General features: G+C 54.8%; 8 protein-coding genes across 8 annotated transcripts; 4 read left to right on the top strand and 4 right to left on the bottom strand.

The window, feature by feature from the left end:
- Positions 1–600: 600 nt before the first annotated feature.
- V1518DRAFT_421656 (uncharacterized protein) lies at positions 601–2456 on the bottom strand. Its single transcript, XM_066905269.1, has 2 exons — positions 1093–2456; positions 601–1022 (listed from the first exon to the last, which is right to left on the bottom strand). Exons 1-2 carry the CDS (start codon positions 2394–2396, stop codon positions 752–754), a joined length of 1575 nt encoding a protein of 524 aa, XP_066757609.1. The 5' UTR covers positions 2397–2456; the 3' UTR covers positions 601–751.
- A 2103-nt stretch (positions 2457–4559) lies between these two features.
- Positions 4560–7132, top strand: V1518DRAFT_100771 (magnesium transporter NIPA-domain-containing protein). The gene is made up of 2 exons (XM_066900656.1): positions 4560–5494; positions 5544–7132. Exons 1-2 carry the CDS (start codon positions 4839–4841, stop codon positions 6946–6948), a joined length of 2061 nt encoding a protein of 686 aa, XP_066757608.1. The 5' UTR covers positions 4560–4838; the 3' UTR covers positions 6949–7132.
- On the bottom strand, positions 6952–7729 carry V1518DRAFT_421649 (NADH dehydrogenase 1 beta subcomplex subunit 3). The gene is made up of 2 exons (XM_066905268.1): positions 7614–7729; positions 6952–7547 (listed from the first exon to the last, which is right to left on the bottom strand). Exons 1-2 carry the CDS (start codon positions 7664–7666, stop codon positions 7412–7414), a joined length of 189 nt encoding a protein of 62 aa, XP_066757607.1. The 5' UTR covers positions 7667–7729; the 3' UTR covers positions 6952–7411.
- Positions 7730–7872: 143 nt separating this feature from the next.
- Positions 7873–9518, top strand: V1518DRAFT_421646 (ribonuclease H-like domain-containing protein). Its single transcript, XM_066905267.1, has 4 exons — positions 7873–8489; positions 8540–8898; positions 8945–9238; positions 9297–9518. The coding sequence occupies exons 1-4, from the start codon at positions 8070–8072 to the stop codon at positions 9322–9324; spliced, it is 1101 nt and encodes a 366-aa protein (XP_066757606.1). The 5' UTR covers positions 7873–8069; the 3' UTR covers positions 9325–9518.
- Positions 9519–9537: 19 nt separating this feature from the next.
- V1518DRAFT_421644 (uncharacterized protein) lies at positions 9538–10557 on the top strand. The gene is made up of 4 exons (XM_066905266.1): positions 9538–9886; positions 9937–10152; positions 10203–10313; positions 10364–10557. Exons 1-4 carry the CDS (start codon positions 9779–9781, stop codon positions 10532–10534), a joined length of 606 nt encoding a protein of 201 aa, XP_066757605.1. The 5' UTR covers positions 9538–9778; the 3' UTR covers positions 10535–10557.
- Positions 10558–10665: 108 nt separating this feature from the next.
- V1518DRAFT_421640 (P-loop containing nucleoside triphosphate hydrolase protein) lies at positions 10666–12126 on the top strand. The gene is made up of 4 exons (XM_066905265.1): positions 10666–11180; positions 11246–11458; positions 11524–11634; positions 11703–12126. Exons 1-4 carry the CDS (start codon positions 10965–10967, stop codon positions 11817–11819), a joined length of 657 nt encoding a protein of 218 aa, XP_066757604.1. The 5' UTR covers positions 10666–10964; the 3' UTR covers positions 11820–12126.
- Positions 11965–14615, bottom strand: V1518DRAFT_421639 (uncharacterized protein). The gene has a single exon (XM_066905264.1). It carries the CDS (start codon positions 14573–14575, stop codon positions 12119–12121), a length of 2457 nt encoding a protein of 818 aa, XP_066757603.1. The 5' UTR covers positions 14576–14615; the 3' UTR covers positions 11965–12118.
- Positions 14616–14704: 89 nt separating this feature from the next.
- V1518DRAFT_421636 (uncharacterized protein) lies at positions 14705–21447 on the bottom strand. Its single transcript, XM_066905263.1, has 3 exons — positions 21261–21447; positions 20969–21188; positions 14705–20914 (listed from the first exon to the last, which is right to left on the bottom strand). The coding sequence occupies exons 2-3, from the start codon at positions 21183–21185 to the stop codon at positions 14778–14780; spliced, it is 6354 nt and encodes a 2117-aa protein (XP_066757602.1). The 5' UTR covers positions 21186–21188; positions 21261–21447; the 3' UTR covers positions 14705–14777.
- Positions 21448–22284: the final 837 nt, after the last annotated feature.

The raw sequence follows: 22284 nt of genomic DNA, 5'->3' as shown, positions 1-22284 counted from the left end.
GGACGGCTATATATTAATATCGCCATTGTGGACCCACGTGATATTGCTGCAGGAGTCAGTATCGTTAAGGCTGGTGTAATTAAAGCATGTCTCCGCATGCGGAATAGCGGCCGGCCTACCGGTCGCAAGCGCGCTGATATCGCCAGGCACAGCATTTCGCGCTGGAACGGCAGCTTCGCGAAAAATGGTGAGGAGACGGGAGAGGGATGGGAGAGGAGAAAGACGAGAGAATAAGGAGCGGAAGAAATAGATGGCCAGCGGACTGCTGCCTTTAGATCGGCAAAAGTGGGATCCAACTCACGCGTTTCAGGTTGTTTCGTGGCCGCGCTGTCGCATCTCAGCCGCCTTGGCCCAACCGTACTACAGTTATCATACTCCGCTTCGGACCACCCGGACTCACGTCTCACTCATATTCGGTCGCGCTCTGAGCATGGCTTCCCATAGAACATCACAGCGTACGCGCGGGGCGCATGCTCTTATCCTTCGCCGTGTCGTCCTAGCTACCACCGCGCGTACTTCGCCGCCGCCCTCCTGCTCCGCTGACCGGGCACTCGCGAGCCTGGCTGCACGCCTGCAGCCTATTGCTGCCGCGCGGCAGCTCTCCGCGCAAGGGGCCTTGCCAGGCACTACTGATGCACTGCGGCCGCCTCTTGTTTGTAGTTGTGACCTGTGTATTCCACCAATAAAGCATATCCGTGTAGTTGCCACAACTCTTGGCCATGCGTGTCCATCCGGCCCCGACCGCTCGCGTTCAACTGGCAAGCCTCTGGAACTGATAATGCAGATGCTTGCCCGCTGCCGTGACCACCGTAGTCTTACACGTCCGGTACTCCGGCCACCACCCGATCATGTGCTGAATGCACCCCGCGGCAGTCTCGGTCTTGCACTTAATCTTGATCATCGACTTCCTCGCGCCAAGATCCGCGGCCCCGGCACTGCCTGGCTTCAAGGTAACCAAGTACGCGACGATGATTTCCTTGCGTATGAAGTTCAAAGCCTTCAGCACCGTGTCAACATCGATGCTGCCGCGTGCGTGTGTTAATAGCGGTCACTCGGCCGACGTGCGTGCCTGCATGCATAATTGAAACATACCTGCAGTCCGCAATCACGACCGTGCTCGCGGCGTCCACGGAATCACTATCAATCGTAGAAAAGGCTTTCTTGTACTCCGCGTTCTGCGTCTCCAGCTTCGTGATCTTCTGCGTCAGCGTCGTTGCCTTGGCCTCACGATCTTCGAGCTCTTTGTGAAGTGCGGCGCACTTCTTCTCGTGGAGCTTGACAAGCTCCGCGCGGTCATTCTTGTTCTCCTCTACAAGCTCCGCGCGCCGCGTCTCGTACAGCTTCACTCGCGACGCCTCTAGTGCTCTCTCATTTCCAAGCTCTATCGCAAGCGCGCTCTCGCTCTCACGCCACGCCTTGCGCGCACACTCGTGCTCCCTCACAAGCTCGTGTTCCCGCATCTGCGCTTTTTCGAGCGCAGATTGTGTCTCGCGCAATCGTGCTGCAGCGGCCGCATTCTCCTGCGCGACCTTAGCGGCTAGCATCGTGGCGTCGCTTTGCAGTTGCGTAATCCGCGTGTCGAGCGTTTTCACCTCGATCTCAAGAAACTGCGTCTGTGTGCGCAAGTGTACGTTCTCGCTCAGCACGCTTGCAAGATGCAGACTGCTCTCCTCACTACCCGCGGCAACGGAGGGGGCATCTGCCGCCGGTGAGGCGGTCCAATCCGACGACACAGACACTGTCGTCATAGTCTTCGTGTCGTCGTCCTCGTCGTCCTCGTCACCATCCTCATCTAACCCAAAACTATGCTTCTTCGTCCGCAATGTCGACGTCCTCTCCTCCGTCGCCGCGACTGCTTCTTCAAGTCTATCAATGGTGTCAAGGGTGTGTAGCATGGTGAGCGTGAGCGTCGAGAAATCAATCATCAGGCCCTTGAACTCGTGCTGCGCCGCGTTGACCGCACTCGCGGCCGGCATTTTGGATAAAAGCTCGGTAATTAGCGATGTCACCCTGTCTAGAAGGTCCTGGGCCTGATTCTCATTGATAAGGTAGCGGCTTCGCCGCTCCTCACCTGCTGCTGGGAGATTGTCGTCCGCCGTCATTTCATTCGCTGCACTGTCGGTTGTTGTGTCACCGTCCTTTGCGGATACACTGGCATCACTAATACCTTCTGCAGTTCTATTGCAACCCATAACTGCCTCTGCCTCTGTCGCTGCCTCAGCTGCATGCGGAGCCGTCTTGTCATCGATTGTGGTGGTCGTGGACGTAGAGGTTGTCGTCGTCGTCGTCGTGGATCTCAACACACTTGCCGCCACCGTCGCCGCCGCCGTCGTCGTCTCAGTAGTGCTGATCAACACCGGCACAGGTGCCGTTTGCTCTTCTTGCTGACTTAACATATTCGAACAGGCGTGCTGTGACCGAAGTCGGTGCGATAGAAATGACCGTACAGGATACCTAGATCGCGACGTCTGTTCGATCGCGCCGCGCGCTTGTACATGGTCCCAACTAAATCACATGATGCTCCCATGATAATTTAGTGATTAATAGAGTTGATTAAGCGAGTGGCCCTGCATGTGGAGGGCTCCTAGCGCCCTCAGTCATATATTCCGTGTGCAGTGAACACTTTTAAACGGGTTCGATAAGTATTCCCAAATTACTCAACTATCAGGTATTGGACTAAGAGAGCGGGAAGATTTTTTTAAGGGATTCCAGGGTCTTTGGTGCTAGCTCATCGGTTGAATGAAATTTATTGAACTATCAACGAAGCCGCGAAGGATACACTTACACGGCTGCCGAAATTCTGCCAGACTCTGCCTCTAGTATGCGCATAAATATCACGGATTATATGCGCGGGGACGATAGCGAGAGACTGAGTGATCTGCAGCAAACAAAATTAGGTAAGCATACACTTGCACAAATATAAATATCATACTTCCGCTGAGTATTCTTGGGCCAAGATTTGCGAGCCCATAGTTATGTATACGCCGTTTAGTTGAGTCAGTAAATTATATGAAGGACGGCGCATGTGAAAAATGACGGGCGGCATTGTGCATGCAATTTTGTATTAGCTATTGCATGTCTTCCTGTGACTTGTGAAGGTTACAAACGGTGCCGAGCCGGTGTGGACGCTTGGGCACTGCGGTACAGACATGTCATGCGGACGGACGTTGTGCAACGACGAGAGGTACACGGCCCACGTAGCTCATATGATGCTAACCTCCCAAGCTATGATTTCTTTTAACCAGATGCATCCCTTACGAACCTTGTAGATGATTAGCTCCTTCGCTTCGCTAGTTACTGACAACGGTCATTTGTTGGTTCACTTTTCTGGTTAATTACAATAGCTATATACATCGCGATACTGCATAGGGACTGGCCTCAATAACTGAATTGATCAACTAGTTCTAGCAAACTGAACAATATTGCCTCTTGCTCTGCTGCATTCATACTGACAGCAGTCACTAATTGTTGTCACAATTGGGCGGGGTCGCTGATTGGCTTCAACTAACCAGCACTTCATGCCGCTTTACTGCCCCAGCTGCAACTAATCTAGAGTGCGGATTACATCGCTCTCATGTGTGCTAGATTTTTCTGTTAGCTGATCTGCCGCTGCAACCGGTCTCCTTGCTCCCGCCCTCCTCAAGCCTGTCCCGAGCACGCCATATGTGGTACTCTACCAATCCGCCCGTTCTCATATCATCGTCGTATAGTCTGTCGCATCTTGCGTATTTCGTCGATACCAGACTTCACGTCCGCCGCTTAGTTGTCTAGCTAATGCTTATGCATCGTGCTCGCTGTTCTCAAATATGCGTTCACAGGCTTTAAGATTCTGTCCCTTTTGCTGGCATCTGCTGTTTTGTACTTGATATCAGATCTGCCCTGAGTTGAGTGAAGCATGCTTTGGTCCTTGCACGATCAGCTGCTATAACTTCCACTCTCCTTGAACTTCCTGGTGCAGTTTTCAGGCGCATGATGTCGATGATTTCCTGGCGGAGAAACTTGAAGACGCATATGTTGCATTGTAGCACTACGAGTTGCGCGCTGGCGGCTTGTATTTGTTCTGATATAATGACGACTATAGCTATCTTTCATACTATCTGCTTGAGCTCTTTTATCGCAATCTACTGTCCTTGATGCCCTGAAAGCTTTACAGGACAATCCAGTAGTTCTATATGCCTATGTGACACTCGAAACTAATTTACTTTGAATCGTGTGCATGGATGGTGACACAATTAGAGACAGAAATATTCGCTATTCTTCTACCAAATCCTGGACCTAATTGCAGTTCTACAAGTTAAGATGAGGGTAAGCCTGGCGCATTGTAGTGTAGGCTTCGCTTCAGTGATGGACGTTATAGTGCGCAATGTGTTGATGGCTACAACAGCGCACGTGCTTAAGGACGGAGTTAGTTCGTGTAGATATCTTCATAAATACAGCCTTAAGGAATCAAAGAAACATACTTCACTACTTCCCTCCGATATATGAGGAAGTGCGGTAGTGAGGATTCGCGCGGACTGGCGCGGAATGTCCGCCGTGGCGGTGTTAGAGTTTCGAACGCCCCGACGGTCGCGGTTATCAGCTCCGCCGTGTTCAACGACCCGTCGCGAGTCATTCTCGACGGCGTCAGCAACAGAATACACACGCGCAGAAGCTCGACGAGACGGCTTCAATTGTCTCCAAAACCCTCCACAGCGCTGCGAAACCGATGACCATGAGCTCATAGCACGGTGACCCGCCGGCCAGTTTACAAGCGCGCCAACCAAACGACGCGTCTGACAGCGCATTTCACGAATAACCAGCAAGTCCTAGTCACTAGGTCACATCCTAGACCATACACGATGTCTGCACCAGATGGCGATTACGACACGCCGACTGCGTACTCGGCAACCCTCATCGGCATCGTGACCGCGGTGTGTGGCAACATCCTTATCAGCATTGCGCTAAACCTGCAACGCTACGCGCACCTTCGTCTAAAGCGCGAGGCGGCGGCTGCAGAGGCAATCGAGCGTGGCACAGCGCCAATGTCACCATATTTAGAGGGCTACGACGAGGAAGCTGCGCGATGTATACCCGCGGAGTTGGCACCGCGATTTCGACGGTCAGCAAGCGACGATGACGTTGATTCTGGGAGACACGGTAGCGCGTCGGTCGTTGCTGCACTCGAGACGCAGGTGATGGATTACGGCGCGGTGGGCGACACAATTGTGCAGTCGTCTGCGTCGTCGGCGACTGGTGATTCGTTCTCGATCTTGGGCAGCAGGATGAGCACTGTCGGCGGAGGCGACGATGTGCGATTACAAGAGACGAACGCGGACGGCACAGAATGGCGACATGGTCGTTCCATGTCGGAGCAAGTATCGAGCGACAGTGAACTCCCGCGCACTGTTACTAGTGTGTCGATGGCGGAGTCTGCGATGACAACAAATGAGCCGGTGGATCGGCTACCGAAGTACATGCGGAGCCAGTACTGGTGGCTGGGTATCATGCTCATGGCGTAAGTTAGCACCCAAACAGATTGCGGAATTGTGCTAACAGCTGCTTAGTATCGGCGAGGCAGGAAACTTCCTTGCGTATGGATATGCCCCCGCGTCGACGGTGTCGCCACTAGGTGTGGTGGCGCTGATCTCAAACTGCATTGTCGCACCGCTCTTTTTCCACGAGAAGTTCCGCTTCCGCGATTTCTTAGGTGTGGTTGCGTCGATCGCTGGCGCGGTGACCGTCGTGTTCGCGTCAAACTCGCAAGAAGATTTCCTCGACCCGCCCCGCATCTTGGCCGCCGTCTCACAGCTCTCGTTCAAGATTTACGTGATGGTCACGGTCGGCTTGATCATAGTGCTGTCAGGCTTGAGTAATAAATACGGTGACCGGATAATCTATATCAACATCGGCCTCGTCGCGCTATTTGGCGGATACACCGCGCTGAGCACAAAGGCGCTTTCGAGCCTTCTCACGTACACCCTCTATCGCGTGTTCACGTACCCGATCACCTACATACTCGTGCTCGTGCTTGTGTTTACCGCGGTCATGCAAGTAAAGTACCTCAGCCGCGCGCTGCAGCAATTCGAGTCCACGCAAGTGATTCCTACACATTTCGTCTTTTTCACCATCTCGGTAATCGTCGGATCTGCGATTTTGTACCAAGACTTTGACGGCGCGTCGGGCGCGAAGCTTACGAGATTCGCGTTCGGGTGTTTGTTGACGTTTTCCGGTGTCTGGCTGATCACATCGAATCGCGCGAAGCAGCCTGGCGAAGAATCTGACGACGATGCGGAGCATTTTAAATTTGCGCAAGGCGAAGGGCGCGATGAGGAGTATTTTACGTCGATTGCGTCGGTTAATCTCGACCGCAGCGCTGGTGCGCACACGCCGACGTCATTTTATGAGGACGAGGAAGACGCACACGAGATAGGCGATGCGGACGCACTTGCAGCTCGGCGTGCACGGTTGAATGAGTTGATATCCGGTAACTTCTCGTCAGTGCCTGCTATGTCAGGCACTACCGCGACAGCACCAGCCATACTGGAATCTACTCCGCTGATCCCGGCGGCAGCATCATCGTCATCCACAGCCGCCATCTCAACCGGAGAAGGCGGCACAATGCTCGCCCAACTCTTGTCCAGCGGCCTTGGCACGAGCCCGAGCACCACCTCACGGTCCTACGTTCCCGGCACCGCCGGCGTGGGCTTGCTCGTGGATTCGTATGTGCGCGATCAGGTCAAGACGTGGCAGCGTGAGCGCGAGCGCCGATCTGCGTCCGGGACGCGCTCACGTTCACGAGCAGCTGCGAACCGGAGTCGGCGGGCTGCTCGCAGCGGCGTCGCTGCAGGGATGACGGCTGGCGCCAGGCGGCGGATGCAGGTCGAGGCTACGGAGATCGATACACAGAGCACGCCACTCTACCGTGCGAAAACGGCAGGGTCAAGCATGACGACCGATGAGGAGAGATGATGAGGAGGAAGGGGACAATAGTTTACTGGAGAAAGCATCCCTGGTATATATTACAAAAGTACACGATATGTTGCATTTTTCGGCGAGGCTGGGTATGAATTAATGAGTTGTATGTAATTAGTAGCTTAAAAGAAAGCTGGCATTCAGTGAGATCTTGAGCGGATAAATACGACAATCGTGCTGTGTGAATAAGCACGGAATGAGCTCTCAATGTTGGAAAGTGTGTCCCTGTAAATTGTCTACCTATTTTCATTGTACTGTAATACAGATGTACATCTATGCGTGCGATGTTGGCGATATGAGTGTGTTCGTGTGCCGCGGCGTATCGCATGCGTGGTGAGTGTCCAGTGTCGGTGTGTGTAGATGGATGATGGCAGTGGCGAAATGTGGCAATGGAGGGTGTGGAGTAGGAACTGATTCGTCGTGCGTTGTGCTAGATAGTCGCGCCATACGCTGCACTATTCTAGTGACCCGACGGGCCAGAGAACTGCTCGTACACGAGATACAGAACAAACGCACCCGCACCGACGCCAAAGCCGGGGAACATGCCCTTCAGCCGGTTGAAGCGCGAGAACTGACCGGTATATCTCCATGCCTCACTGTCGACGAACCAGCGTTAGCACAAGACTTTGCAATTACCATGGAATCGGTGGTGGTGTACATACCGCTTTTCCCAGGGATCCTTGAGCGCTGCACGTGCATACAGAGTTGGCCGCATTGTAGCGATGTGCGTGAGGAAGTGTAGGTCTGGAGAAGGAGCGGGAGAATGTAAGTGGTGAAGGTGGATGCAGAGCGTCCACTTCAGCGTGTTCGAGGCTCCGTCGCGGCAATTTGCACGTCGCTGATTGGTCAGATCTAGAATCCCCTGAGTACTCACGTGATATACATCATATCACGTGAATATAATAGGTGAGTCATGTGACTGATTCTGAATTCGACTCAGCACATCGCAAAGATCACGAACTGGCCACGACCCTAAAGACCGCGACTCCCTCAGCTCCTGCATCTGCCCACAGCTATCTGCGCACGCTCCTGCGTGCGCGCTTCAATACACTTGATCACCAACACCGATCACCGACAATTCCGCGCCTTCACGACCACTGCATGACCAGCCTTACACGATGTCGCTCCCCAGTCTCCAGAACTCTGGCATGCCCATGCCGCGCGGTTTCGCAGGGCTTTTTCCCATGACACCTGTCGGTGGCAACGGCCAACAACAGCAGCAGCAGCAGCCGGTGCTTACTGCGTTTGCGCAACAACAGCAGCAAGTGCAGCAGCAGCAACAGCAACTACATCAAGCCGGGGCGGCGTTGCAGCAACAACAACAGCAACAGCAGACACCGCAGATGCAGTACCAGCAGGCGCATCTTGCGACGGCGACTGGTGGATTGCAGCCTGCGCTGCAGACCTCGTCGATGGCGTCACCGCAAGTTCCGGCGTCGCTTGCTGGGTCGCTGATTCGCGAAGTTTGGCAGACGAATTTCGAGCAGGAGATGCATGTGCTGCGGGAACTTGTTGAGCGATATAACTACATCTCTCTGGTATGTTTTTTCTCTAAGATGGTGGCGCGTGTTTGATCTAACATTCGCAGGACTCTGAGTTCCCCGGTATCGTCGCACGACCCATCGGTACATTCAAAACCACACAAGACTACCACTACCAAACATTGCGATGTAATGTCGACCTCGTGCATGTTATACAGCTCGGAATCACATTCTCAGATGAGCATGGAAACCACCCCGAAGGGCTGCCCAGCACGTGGCAGTTCAACTTCCGCTTCTCGCTCAGCGAGGAGATGTATTCTGCCGACGCAATCGAGCTTGCGACCAAGTCCGGGATCGATTTCAAGAAGCACGAGGATCTTGGTATTGATCATCTTGCGTTTGCGGAGCTGTTCATTTCATCGGGGCTTGTGCTTGAAGCAAGCGTCAAGTGGATCTCCTTCCACGGGTGAGTTGCCCGCACTTGTGTGGAGTGCATTACTAACAAGTCTTAGCGGATATGACTTTGGCTACCTTGTCTCGATGATGATAAACACCCCTCTTCCAGAAGAAGAAGAAGAGTTTCTGAAACTCGTGCGCATTCTGTTCCCCGCGCTCTACGACGTCAAGTATCTTCTTCGCTCCGCGACACAAAAGACCGTCAAAGGCGGCCTGCAGGAGCTGGCAGATGACCTGCGAATCACGCGTATTGGCCCCGCGCACCAGGCCGGCAGCGAGGCGTTGCTTACGAACTCATGCTTTTTCGAGTTGCTCAAGTACATGCAGGAAGGCGCGGAGGTGAATTATATGTACGTTGCTCTTTGTGTCTTCACGAAATGAAGTAATGAGCTCTGCTAACATCTGCAGGAATCAAATTTGGGGACTGGCGCCTTAACATACGAACAACATACATCATCCCTATCATGCACAGCATTACCATGCCGTTTCTGTACTGTACTGTATTATATTATTTGCTGGTCCTGCGTCTCTGTGTTATGTATTTGTTCCGTTGTAGGGTAAAAGGATATAAAACGAATGAATTGGTAATCGTGTTCGGAGATATGTTGTCGGTTCATGCATGTTAGAGCAAAGCCCCAGACGGTTCTCCGTCATGTGTACGGTGCGCGTGTAGAGCACAGTAGTGAGAGCAGCTTCAAACCTTCGGACTAATCCGCTCAGCGCACCATCGCCTTGCAGCAACTCCAATGCATAGGCGCCAGGTCTTTGCGTGTGTTGTATGGCTGTGGCTGAGCAGGCCCACTAACACCGTTCGCTCCGCATACACAACCGCGCTCAACGTGTAGATATTGCAGCCCCCACGCACTTCCCGCTCGACAACGTTCAGCACCATGGCTAACGACACCTGTTCTACAGCAATCGTGATGGGCGACTACGACGGCTGTGGCCGACGCAAACTGATCTCACGACTCTGGGCCGGAGACACGTTTGATTTTGATGTGAGCACGTCTTCCTCTCAGGAAGTAGTCATGCAACTGACACCGGAAAGACAACTCTAAAGCGCTGGGAAACACTGTCGCCATATCTCTTCGTCAAACTTGACACCGGAAAACGCATGGAGCTCTATCTCGACTTGATCTATTGCCGCATCGAACCGGGACAAAGACAAACCACTTACAACACCCGGTTTTACAAGAAGGCCGAAGCGGCAGTGATTCTCTACGCTGTGGACGCGCCACAGACATTGACAAATGCACAGGAGACTGTATGTGGGGACTGTGTGTTGAGTTGGGCTGCGCGCTGACGGTTTTGTAGTGGGCTAGAGAGGCACGGCGGCTGTGCTCGGCAGACGTGCCAATCGTTTTGCTCGGGGTGAAGGCGGACCTGCGAACATCGTTTGGGGGCGACACCGTGAGCGTTGAAAATGTATGCCTTCTTGAGAATTTTGCAGCGATGTGTACTAACCAGCCTGCCAGACGCAAGCGGTAGCGACGAAGATTGGAAACGCAACTGCAGTGGAGTGCTCGTCGCTGACGGGAGAAGGGTGTAAGGAATTCCCGGTTGTAGTGTGCGAGAGTATACTAGCACACCGGAGGAGTACGCAGGCGCGATTTCAGTTCGTCGCCGAGCTAGATAGAGAACAGTAACAGTGCGAACTTCTGAATACGTCTATCGATTGGACGTAAGTCAGCTGTATGCCCGTAAAAAACGTCCAAGACAGGTGCGGTTCCAGATGTCATCACGTGGCGTCGCCCCTGACTTGGCGCTCAGACGCTCGCGTATTTCCTGAGTAGGCCTCACGCGAACTGCTGCTCCGTTGTCGCAACCTGTGGGCCTGCCTACAGGTTGCATGGTGCGGACAGTCATTGTGCTGGCTGTGCGCATTGTGGCTGGTCCTGCACTGGCCGTTCAGCCGGCCATCTTCACGTTAGCGTACTCTGCCCCACCAGCGCCACCACTGTCGCCAGCAGCATCTGCTACATGCACAGCCGCCTTACTGTCTATATAACCCACCGCCTTCACGCGGTACACCACTGCCTTGTAATGCAACAGTAACAAAAGGCAGCAATAACAAAAATGAGACGTCTGAAGAACGTCCTGAACTATCTGAGAAACGACAACTCGGCATTCGGTGATCGCTCGCACTCCGACCATGTGCTGAACATAAATCGCATGTGGAAATCAGCTCCCAAGGAGCCGAAAGCGTCGACAATCGTACTCGTCGGTGATGCGTGCCGTTGCGGTCGTCAAAAGCTGCAATGGCGGCTAATCAGAGACTACTGCGAGTTCGAGGTATGCCTACCTCTCGTCTGTACAACTTATTCCGCGACTCAGCGCGAAACTAACGGCTCCTGAAGGACGACACGCGGACATGGGCTGTACCCTTTCCTTACGCTTCAATATTTACCCCCGACGCTGCAGATGACGGCCTCCTACTCGAATTCAGGCTATCTTTCCTCGAATGTGCGTTTCCCTCGCCTCTGCGAAAGCTTGGATATGATATCGCCGATATGGTAGTCATCATGTTCGGCGTGAACTCTCCTGAGAGTCTTGAGAGCGCTGTCGAAGTCGTATGTGTCCCAAGGCAGCGATCTACGTCTTTGTGTATTTGCTTTGCTAACATACATCATCGCAGTGGTATGAGGATATTTTGAAATACTGCAAACCCGGAATACCGGTCATGTTGCTCGGCACCAAGTGCGACTTGAGATCTGAACCCGGCACGAATCTCGTGAGTATGGAAGCTGTATGAACTCCTTCACATATTTCGAATACTTAGTGATGAATCAAGAATGGACTAACATCCTGCTCTAGGTCGAAGCTGCTGCGCAGAAACTAGGTGGTATTCCCTATATGGAGTGCTCCGCAAAGACGAAAGCGGGATTTGAGGAGTTTCCAAAACTGCTAGCACGGACATTAAACATGGCATGATACGGTGTTGCGAACGGTTATCGAAGCCACCAGTGGGGGGCGCTCTGGCATATCCCACTGCAAGTCGATATTCGACCGCATTGACGAGTCTGGATTCGACTACACTCATGCAGGCGGCCCGAGATGGCCCGCTCACGGTGATTTGCTTCTCATAACCGTCGGCTGGGATCATAGACTACCGGCATCCAGCTATATACCATCGGACCTGATACAACTTGTTCTAATCTTCTTCTATGAAGCACAATACAGCTTCATAAGTTACACCAAAAACTTTTATGTACATCAAGTCATCCATCCCATTATCCCGTAGTCCTTGGCGATTTCTTCGCCTCCGTCGGTGTAATTATAACTTCCGGCTTCAAAATCTCCAATATCGGCTCTAAGTCATCCACCGGTCCCGTCGCGAGCTCGTCGCCTAGTCTATGTATATATAGCACAATCTTATCACTCCCCCGCGCGACATCTTCGTCGATATCAATATTATGTGCCTTCAGAACCGACACGACGTGCTCAACCTCGCCATCTGCAGCAATATCGCTCCGCAGATCAAGCAGCACCGGAAAGCAGGTCGTTAGCAACACACCACGTACAGCGTCAAGGACACTTTGTACCGCCGTATCGGTCGCTCGACCGCCTACCACGATCCCCAAAATCGCAGGGCCACGCGCGAGTATATCCGCCGCTAGCAGCATCGACGCATAAGCGTGCGGACGATCCATAATGTCTTTCCCAAACTTGTGTATGACCCTCTTCGGCCTCTCCAATAATCGCTGCTGTTCGTCTACAGTGTCGGCATACGCAGATAGCGCAAGTGCATTGAGCGCAGCCACCGAGCTTGCTGACGGGCGATGGGTATCAGTACTCGGCATTATTCGGACCGCCAGCTCGGCTTGATTCTTTACTGGCGCCATGAGATACGTGCCCTCTGCCTCGTCCCAGAATAACTCATCCTGTCGCTTCGCAAGCGCAGTCGCCCATTCAAGGTACTCCAACTCGAACGTAGCCGCGTACAACTCCCTCAGCCCGGCCACGAGATACGAGTAGTCCTCAAGCAACGCTGGTGCATTTCCAACGCCATTAAGGTAGACGTGGTATAACACACCCTCGGACTCGTCGTACATGTTCTCGCGAATAAAGCCCACAGCCTTACACGCCGCTTGTAGCCACCCCTCCGCAGCCTCGGGGTCAAGTGGCCGCATGACACCCGCCGCGCGCACAAGGGCTCCGATCGCAAGTCCATTCCACGCGGTAATAATCTGTTTATCCACAGCAGGATGCGCTCTATGCGCACTCCGGTCCGCCCGCAATTTTTCCTTGTAACCCGCAATTAAATCGCGCGCTGTATCCTCGCTCTTTCCAAACATCCCCGCAAGCTGCTCGACACGCATCGTCGTGGCAAGTACATTCTGCCTCACAAACGCGCTCTTCACGTCCTTTTCAGGATCAACATTGCCGAACTCTGTCACATTCCAATACTCCGCTGCGATATCACCGTCCGCGCGGCCAAGTACCCGGAAAAGGTCTTTGTACGTCCACACGTAAAACGCACCCTCGCGGAGTAAAAAGGCATTGTCGGCCGGTGCGGAGTCGGCGCCTTCAGACGACGAAATGCCGCCTTCCGCGTTGGTGAGCGGTCCCGAGACAAGGTAGTTTGCAATGTCGACAATCGCGTCCCTTGCAAACTCAGTCGCTGACAACGCGTACGCGTCCACGTAGGCATGCAAAAGCAATGCGTTATCGACCAACATCTTTTCAAAGTGCGGCAACGACCACTCCGCCGTCGACGAAAACCGCATGAAACCGCCGCCAACATGGTCATGTATCCCACCTGAAGCAATACTCTCTAATGACCGCATCGCCATCTCTCGCGCGGAGTTTGAATGCAAGCCCGGCCACGCCATCGGCGGTAGTGGCGGCGGTTGCGGAAGTTGTGCGTCCACGCGAAGTAGCATCGACATCACACTCGGCATAGGAAACTTCGGCGCTTCCCCAAAGCCGCCGTTTTTTATGTCAAACGTGTCCTTGAAAAACTCAAATGCCTTCGGAATCGCAGCTTTCATAATCTCGGACGTCCCGCGTATCTCATCCTCGGCGCCCGTCGTTCGCTGTGCAAGAAGCTCATCAAACGCCGCCACACTGCTATCCGCCACCTCTTCACACATCTCCCGCTTCTCCTTCCAAGTCGCTTCGATTCTCTTCGCAACCTCCAAAAACCCTGGCTTCTGCTCGTCCTCCGGCCCCGGCCAAAACGTGCCGCCAAAGAACGGTCGGCGTGACCGCGGCATCAAAAATGAGTTCAAAGGCCATCCCCCTCCCGCCTGCGTGTGCGCAACCTGAAATAATCCCATGTAAACCGCATTCACATCCGGCCTCTCGTCGCGGTCGACTAGCACCGGGATGAACTCGGCATTCAATACCTCTGCCACCGCTGGCGCAGCGAAGACTTCATCGTTCATGCGCCGACACCAATGGCACGCATGGAACCCAATGCACAGGAATACAGGCTTATTCTCTCGCACCGCACGTTTGAACGTGGCGTCGCTAAAGCGTTGCCATGCGACCGGATTGCTCGCGTGCGAGCGAAGGTACGGACTTTGCACGCCATGCAGCGTGTTCACGAGCGGCATCGATAGAAACGGTTCATCGTCACCGCCGTCGCTGCTCGAACTGCTAAAGCGCAATTGGCGACCGCATCGTAAGTATATCTGAAGATATGACGCGGAATTCCTGAGCTGTGTCCTCCTCGTGAGTAGCATCGAGAGTACTGCGCGATGCGTGGCCCTGCGTCGGCGTCGTGATCTCGAGTTGTATAGCCTTCCGAGCCGCACCGGATGCCCGTCTAGACACCATAGATCCGCTCTACTGAGACTGCTGCGGTCCAGATGTAATAGATAAATCATTTCATTGAAATCATGTAACTAAACTTGTATAATTTTAATTTCCAGTCGACATTCCCATCTACGCGCTGATTTGTAGGTAGTCCCTCTTCTCAATAGAACCATTTGCCGGCAACCTCGTCGAATGCATCAGATACTGGTCAACAGCACGCGCACACTGCCGGCCCTCCTGGATTCCCCAGACAATGAGCGACTGTCCGCGGCGGCAATCACCCGCGGCAAACAAACCATCGTCGACCTGGTAGATTGAAGGCGCGACCTTGGACGTCTCGATCGTGCCGCGGCCGTCACGCTTGACCTCAAGGTTCTGTGCCTCGGGACCAACGAAACCCATCGACAGCAGCACAAGGTCTGCAGGAAAGAACTCCTCGGAGCCGGGCACCTGGCCCATCTGCCAGCCACCGGTGTCGGTTCGCTTCCACTCGACGCGCACTGTGTTGATGCCCTTGACGTTGCCCTCGCCATCGGAAACGAACTCCTTCGACATGATACAGTACTCGCGCGGATCCTTGCCGTAGTGTGCCGCAACTTCGGAGTGACCGTAGTCAACGCGGAAAATGCGCGGCCATTGCGGCCATGGGTTGTCCTTCGCCCGGGTAGCCGGGGGCTGGGGAAGCAGCTCAAAGTTGACAACCGACTTAGCGCCATGACGGACCGAAGTGCCGATGCAGTCGTTGCCGGTGTCACCACCACCAATAACGACAACGTTCTTGCCCTTGATGAGCTTCGCGACATGCTCAAAGTCGCCGTTCAGGAGCGCAGCGGTGTTCATCGTCAGCAGCTGCATAGCGAACATGATGTTATTTAGGTTCCGGTTGGGGATGTTCAAGTCACGCGGGATAGTGGAGCCAACAGCCAAGACAACAGCGCTGTTGTCTTGCCTTAGCTGCTCAACGGTAACATCCTTCCCGATCGTGCATCCAGTGACAAACTTCACGCCCTCCGCCGCAAGTAGATCCGTACGACGCATGACGATCTTCTTGTCGAGTTTCATGTTGGGAATACCATACATTAACAGACCACCACAGCGGTCAGCACGCTCGTAGACAGTGACGCTATGGCCAGCGCGGTTGAGCTGATCAGCGCAGGCGAGACCAGACGGGCCCGAGCCAACAATCGCGACGCTCTTGCCGGTGCGATGAGTGGGGATATGGGGAACGATCCAGCCCATCTCAAAACCACGATCGATGATTGCAGCCTCAACAGACTTGATGCCGACGGGGTCCTCGTTAATGCCGAGCACGCAAGCACCCTCACACGGCGCGGGGCAAACGCGGCCAGTAAACTCCGGGAAGTTGTTGGTCATCAACAGCCGGTTCAACGCGTCCTGCCACTGGTCCTTGAAAACCAGCTCATTCCACTTAGGGATAATGTTCGAAATTGGGCAACCCGTATCACTCTGGCAGAAAGGCACACCGCAGTCCATGCAGCGCGCGGTCTGGAACTTCAGCTCCTCAGTTGTCAGGCGAGTCGAAAGCTCCTGCCAGTCCTTGGTACGCGTCTTTGGATTCCGGTATTTCTCCGCCCTCCGCTTGTACTTCATGAATCCCTTGGTCTTGTCCAACGCAACGATCTTGTTCGCGTTTTTCTTCTCCGCAGTCTGGTCGAGAATAGAGTCCTCGAGATCCTGCAGCTTTGGCTCCTCCTTCTTGGCGAATTCAATAGGAACCGGAGTGTCGCTGGGAGGTGCACGCGACAGACCGAGCTTCTCAAGCAGATCCTCAGCCTTCTTGGCCTCAGCCTTCTTCTTAGCCTCCTCCTCCAGCACGAGCTTGTAATCGGTAGGAAGAACCTTGACGAAGCGAGGAAGCGCGCGGTTAAAGTCGCTCAAAACGCGGTCAGCGACGCGCGAGCCGGTATAGTGACGATGATCCTCGATAAGTCCGCGCAAGAAAGCAACCTCGGCGGGGTCTGTAACGCCAGAGAGCTCAACTAGCTCGGTGTTGACCTTGTCGGTGAAGTCCTGTGCCCAATCCAAAACGTATGCAATACCGCCAGACATACCCGCAGCAAAATTCCGGCCGGTAGGTCCCAAAATGACAACACGACCGCCAGTCATGTACTCGCAACCATGGTCACCGACGCCCTCAACAACAGCAATTGCACCCGAGTTGCGAACAGCGAAGCGCTCAGCAGCGACACCAGAGAAGAAACACTGGCCGAGCGTGGCACCGTACAAGCAGACGTTGCCGATAAGGATGTTCTCCTCAGGCTTGAATGGAGAAGCCTTCGGAGGGTAGATGATCAAACGACCACCAGACAGAGACTTGCCGACGTAATCGTTTGCGTCACCCTCGAGCTCGAGTGTGATACCTGGAGCCAAGAAAGCACCGAAAGACTGACCAGCGGAGCCCTTGACGTTCACGTGTATCGTATCGGTAGGAAGACCTTGCTCGCCAAACTTGCGAGACACGCGGTAAGAAAGTGTAGCGCCAAGAGCCCGATCGGTGTTGATAATATCACACTCGACTTGAGAAGGAAGTCCCTTCTCCAGTGTAATCTCCGCCTCATCGATAAGCTTGTTGTCGAGTCGGTCGTAAAGATGGTGGTCCTGTTTGCGGACGTTGCGAGTGGCGACACCGGGACGCAGAGTATGCGCGGGTGTAAGCAGCGGGGACAGGTCGAGGTTCGCAGTCTTGGTGTTGCGGAGATCCTCGCGAACGCGCAACTTCTCGGCGTGACCAACCATCTCGTCGATGCTGCGGAAACCAAGCTTTGCCATGATATCCCGGAGCTCGTTCGAGATATAGTAGAAGAAGTTGATAACATGCTCAGGCGTGCCGACAAACTTCTTGCGGAGGTAAGGGTCCTGCGTCGCGATGCCCACAGGGCAGGTGTTGAGATGGCACTTACGCATCATTATGCAACCCATAGCAATAAGAGGGGTCGTAGCAAAACCCCACTCCTCCGCACCGAGTAAGCAGGCAATCGCAATGTCGCGACCTGTGCGTAGCTGACCGTCAGTCTGCACAACAACGCGGCCACGAAGATCGTTGAGCACTAAAGTCTGGTGAGTCTCGGCGAGACCAAGCTCCCATGGAAGACCAGCATATTTGATACCAGTCCAGCGAGCAGCACCAGTACCACCGTCGTGGCCGGAGACAAGAATATGGTCCGCCTTGGCCTTGGCCACACCGGAGGCGACAATACCAACACCAACCTCAGACACAAGCTTGACGGAAACACGAGCGCGCGGGTTCGAGCACTTGAGATCGTAAATCAGCTGCTTCAGATCCTCGATGGAGTAGATATCATGATGAGGAGGCGGCGAGATGAGACCGACACCAGGAGTAGAGTGCCGAGTCTTCGCAATACTGTCCGAGACTTTGTAACCAGGAAGCTCACCGCCCTCACCGGGCTTGGCACCCTGAGCCATCTTGATCTGAAGCTCGTCGGCATCAGCGAGGTAGTAAGATGTGACACCGAAACGGCCGGAAGCGACCTGCTTGATTGCAGAGCGCATCGTGTCGCCGTTAGGAAGCCGCTGGCTGCGCTCGGCGTCCTCACCGCCCTCGCCAGTGTTCGACTTGCCACCAAGACGGTTCATCGCAAGTGCAAGAGTCGAATGCGCCTCCATAGATATAGAGCCGTAAGACATGGCACCGGTAACGAAGCGACGAACAATTTCAGTCCAGGGCTCGACCTGGTCAATCGGGACAGGCGTGGAGCCCTCATAGTCAAAATCAAGAAGACCACGCAGCGTACAGTTCTTGATCTGCTCGTATTCCGCCTTGGAGTACGCCTCGTACGACTTGTCGTTCTTGGTGCGAACAGCATCCTGGATGTTGGCGATGGAAACAGGATCGTTGATGTGCGCATCACCACCATCGCGATAGTGATATTCGCCAGACTCGGGAAGACCGGCGGGACGGATAACCTCGCGCGACGGGTAACCACGTTCGTGAAGAGCGAACGCGTCCTGAGCAATATATTCGAAGGTAACACCACGAATACGAGTAGCGGTACCAGCGAAGCACTTGTCGACAACGCTGTTGTCAACACCGAGAGCCTCAAAAATTTGAGCACCCTTGTAACTCTGGAGAGTGGAGATACCCATTTTGGACATAACCTTAAGAATACCGTTGTCGACAGCGTCGATATAGTTGTCCACAACCTGGTCGTCGGTCAACTCCTTGCGGAGGAGGTCCTCATGGTTCATTCTGACGAGAGTCTCGATTGCGAGGTATGGGTTGATAGCATCGGCACCGTAACCCAAAAGAACACAAATGTGATGAACCTCACGGGCCTCGGCAGTCTCGATAACAAGAGCAACGCGCGATCGGAGTTTTGACTTGACAAGATGGTGGTGGACAGCACCGCAGGCACTCAACGCGGAAATAGCAATGCGAGAGGCAGATGCGTTGCGATCGGAGAGAATGATGATCTCGTTATTGGCTTCGATCGCCTTGATGGCCTCGTCGCAGATGCGGTCAACGGCCTTCTCATAGCCAAGCAAGCCCTCGGAGCGATCGAACGTGATGTCGATGGTACCAACGGACCAGCTGGGGTGTGCGAGCGAGATCTGCTTGAGCGCAGCAATCTGCGTAAGCGACAAGATGGGAGAACGCAGCAGCAGACGATTGCACTGCGACGACTTCATCTCAAGAACGTTGCCCTGAGGACCCACATAGCAGTCGAGCGACATGACGATAGCTTCACGAATGGGGTCGATGGGGGGGTTGGTGACCTGAGCAAAAAGCTGGCGGAAGTAGTCGTACATGAGACGAGGAGCCTGCGCCAAGCATGCAAGAGGGCCATCGTTACCCATGGATCCGAGAGCCTCCTTGTGATCAGAAGCCATAGGGGCAAGCAACAGAGAGACCTGTTCGAAGGTGTAGCCGAACGCTAAAAGTCTGGGATCCTTCTGGACCTTAATGTCGAAATCGATGACAGGCTTGATGTCAACCTGGCTCTCCACCTTCTCAACCACGGCAGGGAGCTTGAGGAGATTGGACTGAGCCCAGCCCTTGAAGTCGAAGCGGTTGGCGACGCGGTTCTTGAGCTCTTTGTCGCCGACAATGCGGCCCTCAAGGGTGTCAACAAGCAGCATGCGACCGGGCTGCAGCCGGCCCTTCTGGATGATCTTCTCAGGCTCGACAATGATGGTGCCGACCTCGGAAGCACAAATCATGCGGTCGTCGTCGGTGATGTAGAAACGGCAAGGACGCAAGCCGTTTCGGTCAAGGTTGGCGCCGCAGTATCTACCGTCGGCGAAAGTGAAAAGAGCAGGGCCATCCCATGGCTCCATCAAGCACGCAGCCCACTCGTAGAAAGCAGCCTTCTTGGGGTCCATGTCGGGGTTGGTCTGCCAAGCCTCAGGGACCATAAGCATGACGGCCTCGGGAAGAGACAAGACGCCGTTAATGGTGAGAAGCTCAAGCACATTGTCGAAAGCCGCGGAGTCGGAGCCGCCTTCCTCGATGATGGGGTAGAGCTCCTCGAGCTCATCGCCGAATAGGTCGGAGTGCATGAGACCCTCGCGGGCTCTCATCCAGTTCTTGTTACCGCATAGGGTGTTGATCTCACCGTTATGAGCGGCCCACCGGAGGGGCTGCGCACGATCCCATGAGGGGAAGGTGTTGGTGGAGAAGCGGGAGTGGACAAGACAGAAGTGGGCCTCGTACTCAACGTTCTGGAGATCATGGTAGTAGTTGTACACCTGGACCGGGACAAGCTGGCCCTTGTAGACAATGTTCTTGTTGGAGAGCGAGCAGATGTAGAACCAGTTGTGGAGGCCAATAGTATGCGTGGCGCGCTTGCGGAGGACGAAAAGCTGGCGCTCGAAGCGCTTAGCATCGAAATCGGCGTCGGTGCCCTCGGGCTCAGTGGACTCGTCACCGTAGAAGGAGCGCAAAACGACAAAAGGCTGGAGGATCACGGGCTCGCGGTAGAGTGCAGCGGGACCGAGAATAGAGGAGTCGCGGGGAACGGCACGCCAACCAAGAATACGCAGACCGAGCTCGTCCGCAATGTTCTCAAAAGTTGCGCGAGACTCGGCAATGACCTCGGAGTCGGACTTGAAGAAGACGTTGCCGACGGCGTACTGGCCGAGCTTCGGGAGTTTGAGGCCAGAGGGGCCCTCGAACTCCTTGACGAAGAACGTGTGGGGGATGGATGTCATAACACCGGCACCGTCGCCATCACGGGCGTCGGCGCCGACAGCACCGCGGTGGGTCATGTTGCAGAGCAGGGACTTGGCTAGGGTGGGTCAGCAGTGCACTAGAGAGTAGCAGGCCGCGCGCTGTAACTCACCATCGGAGACAATCTTGTGAGAGATGACGCCCTTGATGTTGCAGACGAAGCCGACACCGCAAGCGTCCTTCTCATATTCGGGGTCATAGAGACCCTGCTTCTTGGGTAAAACTCCGGCCCATGACTTATTCTCAGGGTCGGGGGTGTCTGAGTAGGGGAACACGGAAGACTGGTACTCGTCCGCGGGGGGGGCGGCGGGGTTCACTCCATTGCCCATTGTCTGGCGAGAAAAAAGAGTCATTAGAACGCCGACTATCGGGAAGCGCGGGCAGCCGGTCGGAGGAGGACATACAGTAAGCAGTGCAGGCGGACAGACGCGGCTACTAGTATCTGTATAGCGAGATGGGACTAGCAAAGGCGCGGTCAGCGAGCAGGGCGGACGGCGGTGAGGGGAAGCGGGACAGAGCAGAGAAAGAGAGGAAGCCAGCGGGGGACTTGGCGCAAAGTGGGCAAAAAAAATTAGGTGAGCCGTGGCGGCCAGGGCGATATCACAGTTCTGGGGATAGTGCTCCCAGATTGGGCTCATAGCCGCGCATTGCTCTGCGGCGGCGCGGCCCCAGAACAGCAGCCGGCAGTATCGTGACGGTGCGGCGCGAGAAGCTTTTGCGCAGCGCGTATCGCGGCCAGCGGCGATGTGGACAGGGTCTTGTGACAGTTACGGCCTGCCGTAGGCGCGGGGGACGGGGCTACAGGATTGCGCCCACACTAGCGGGCGGGGGACGAGGAAAAAATTTTCAGTGGACGACGCGCGAGGGCAGGGCCGTGAGAACTGTTGCTGAACAGAACTGCAGCGCGGACCGCGTGCCCCGGCGAATCCTGCGCCCGTAAAAGTCCATGACCAACCGCATGCGATATCGGCTGCCGGCTCCCGTGACCGCGCGGCCGCGACGCTTAGGCGCCCCTGTTCTGGTACTGCCTTCACCCAATTTCTCAGTCTGGCGCCGCCCGCGCCCACCGTGGCCCGCCCCCCACAACACTACTGACTCAGTCCCCGGAAAGTTCTGTGCTGGCAGGTCACGCGGCCTCTCGTCCGGTCTCAAGATAAACCAAACTCCCGTTCAGTACCTGGCCCAGCACGTGATGATCCTGATAAGTTGGTCACGTGTGCATCGATCGGACTGCTCCGCGCCTCTCTCGGTCGGCCTTGTCCGAGTATGCTCTGTCTCCATGGGCGTGTTCGTTTCCAGTCCCTCGCTGTTCTCTTGCGGCCATGAGACTGCTGGCGATGGCAGACTCACGCCGTGTCTTGCAGCGCGCGTGGGAGCCGCTAACGGCTTGCTTGTCCTTTCTCCACCCGCTTCCGCCGCAGCGGCATA

This window comes from Limtongia smithiae (genome assembly GCF_038497785.1).
Source record: "Limtongia smithiae strain NRRL Y-17922 unplaced genomic scaffold V1518scaffold_12, whole genome shotgun sequence".
Lineage (NCBI taxonomy): Eukaryota > Fungi > Ascomycota > Lipomycetes > Lipomycetales > Lipomycetaceae > Limtongia > Limtongia smithiae.
This window is presented reverse-complemented; position numbering and strand designations above follow the sequence as displayed.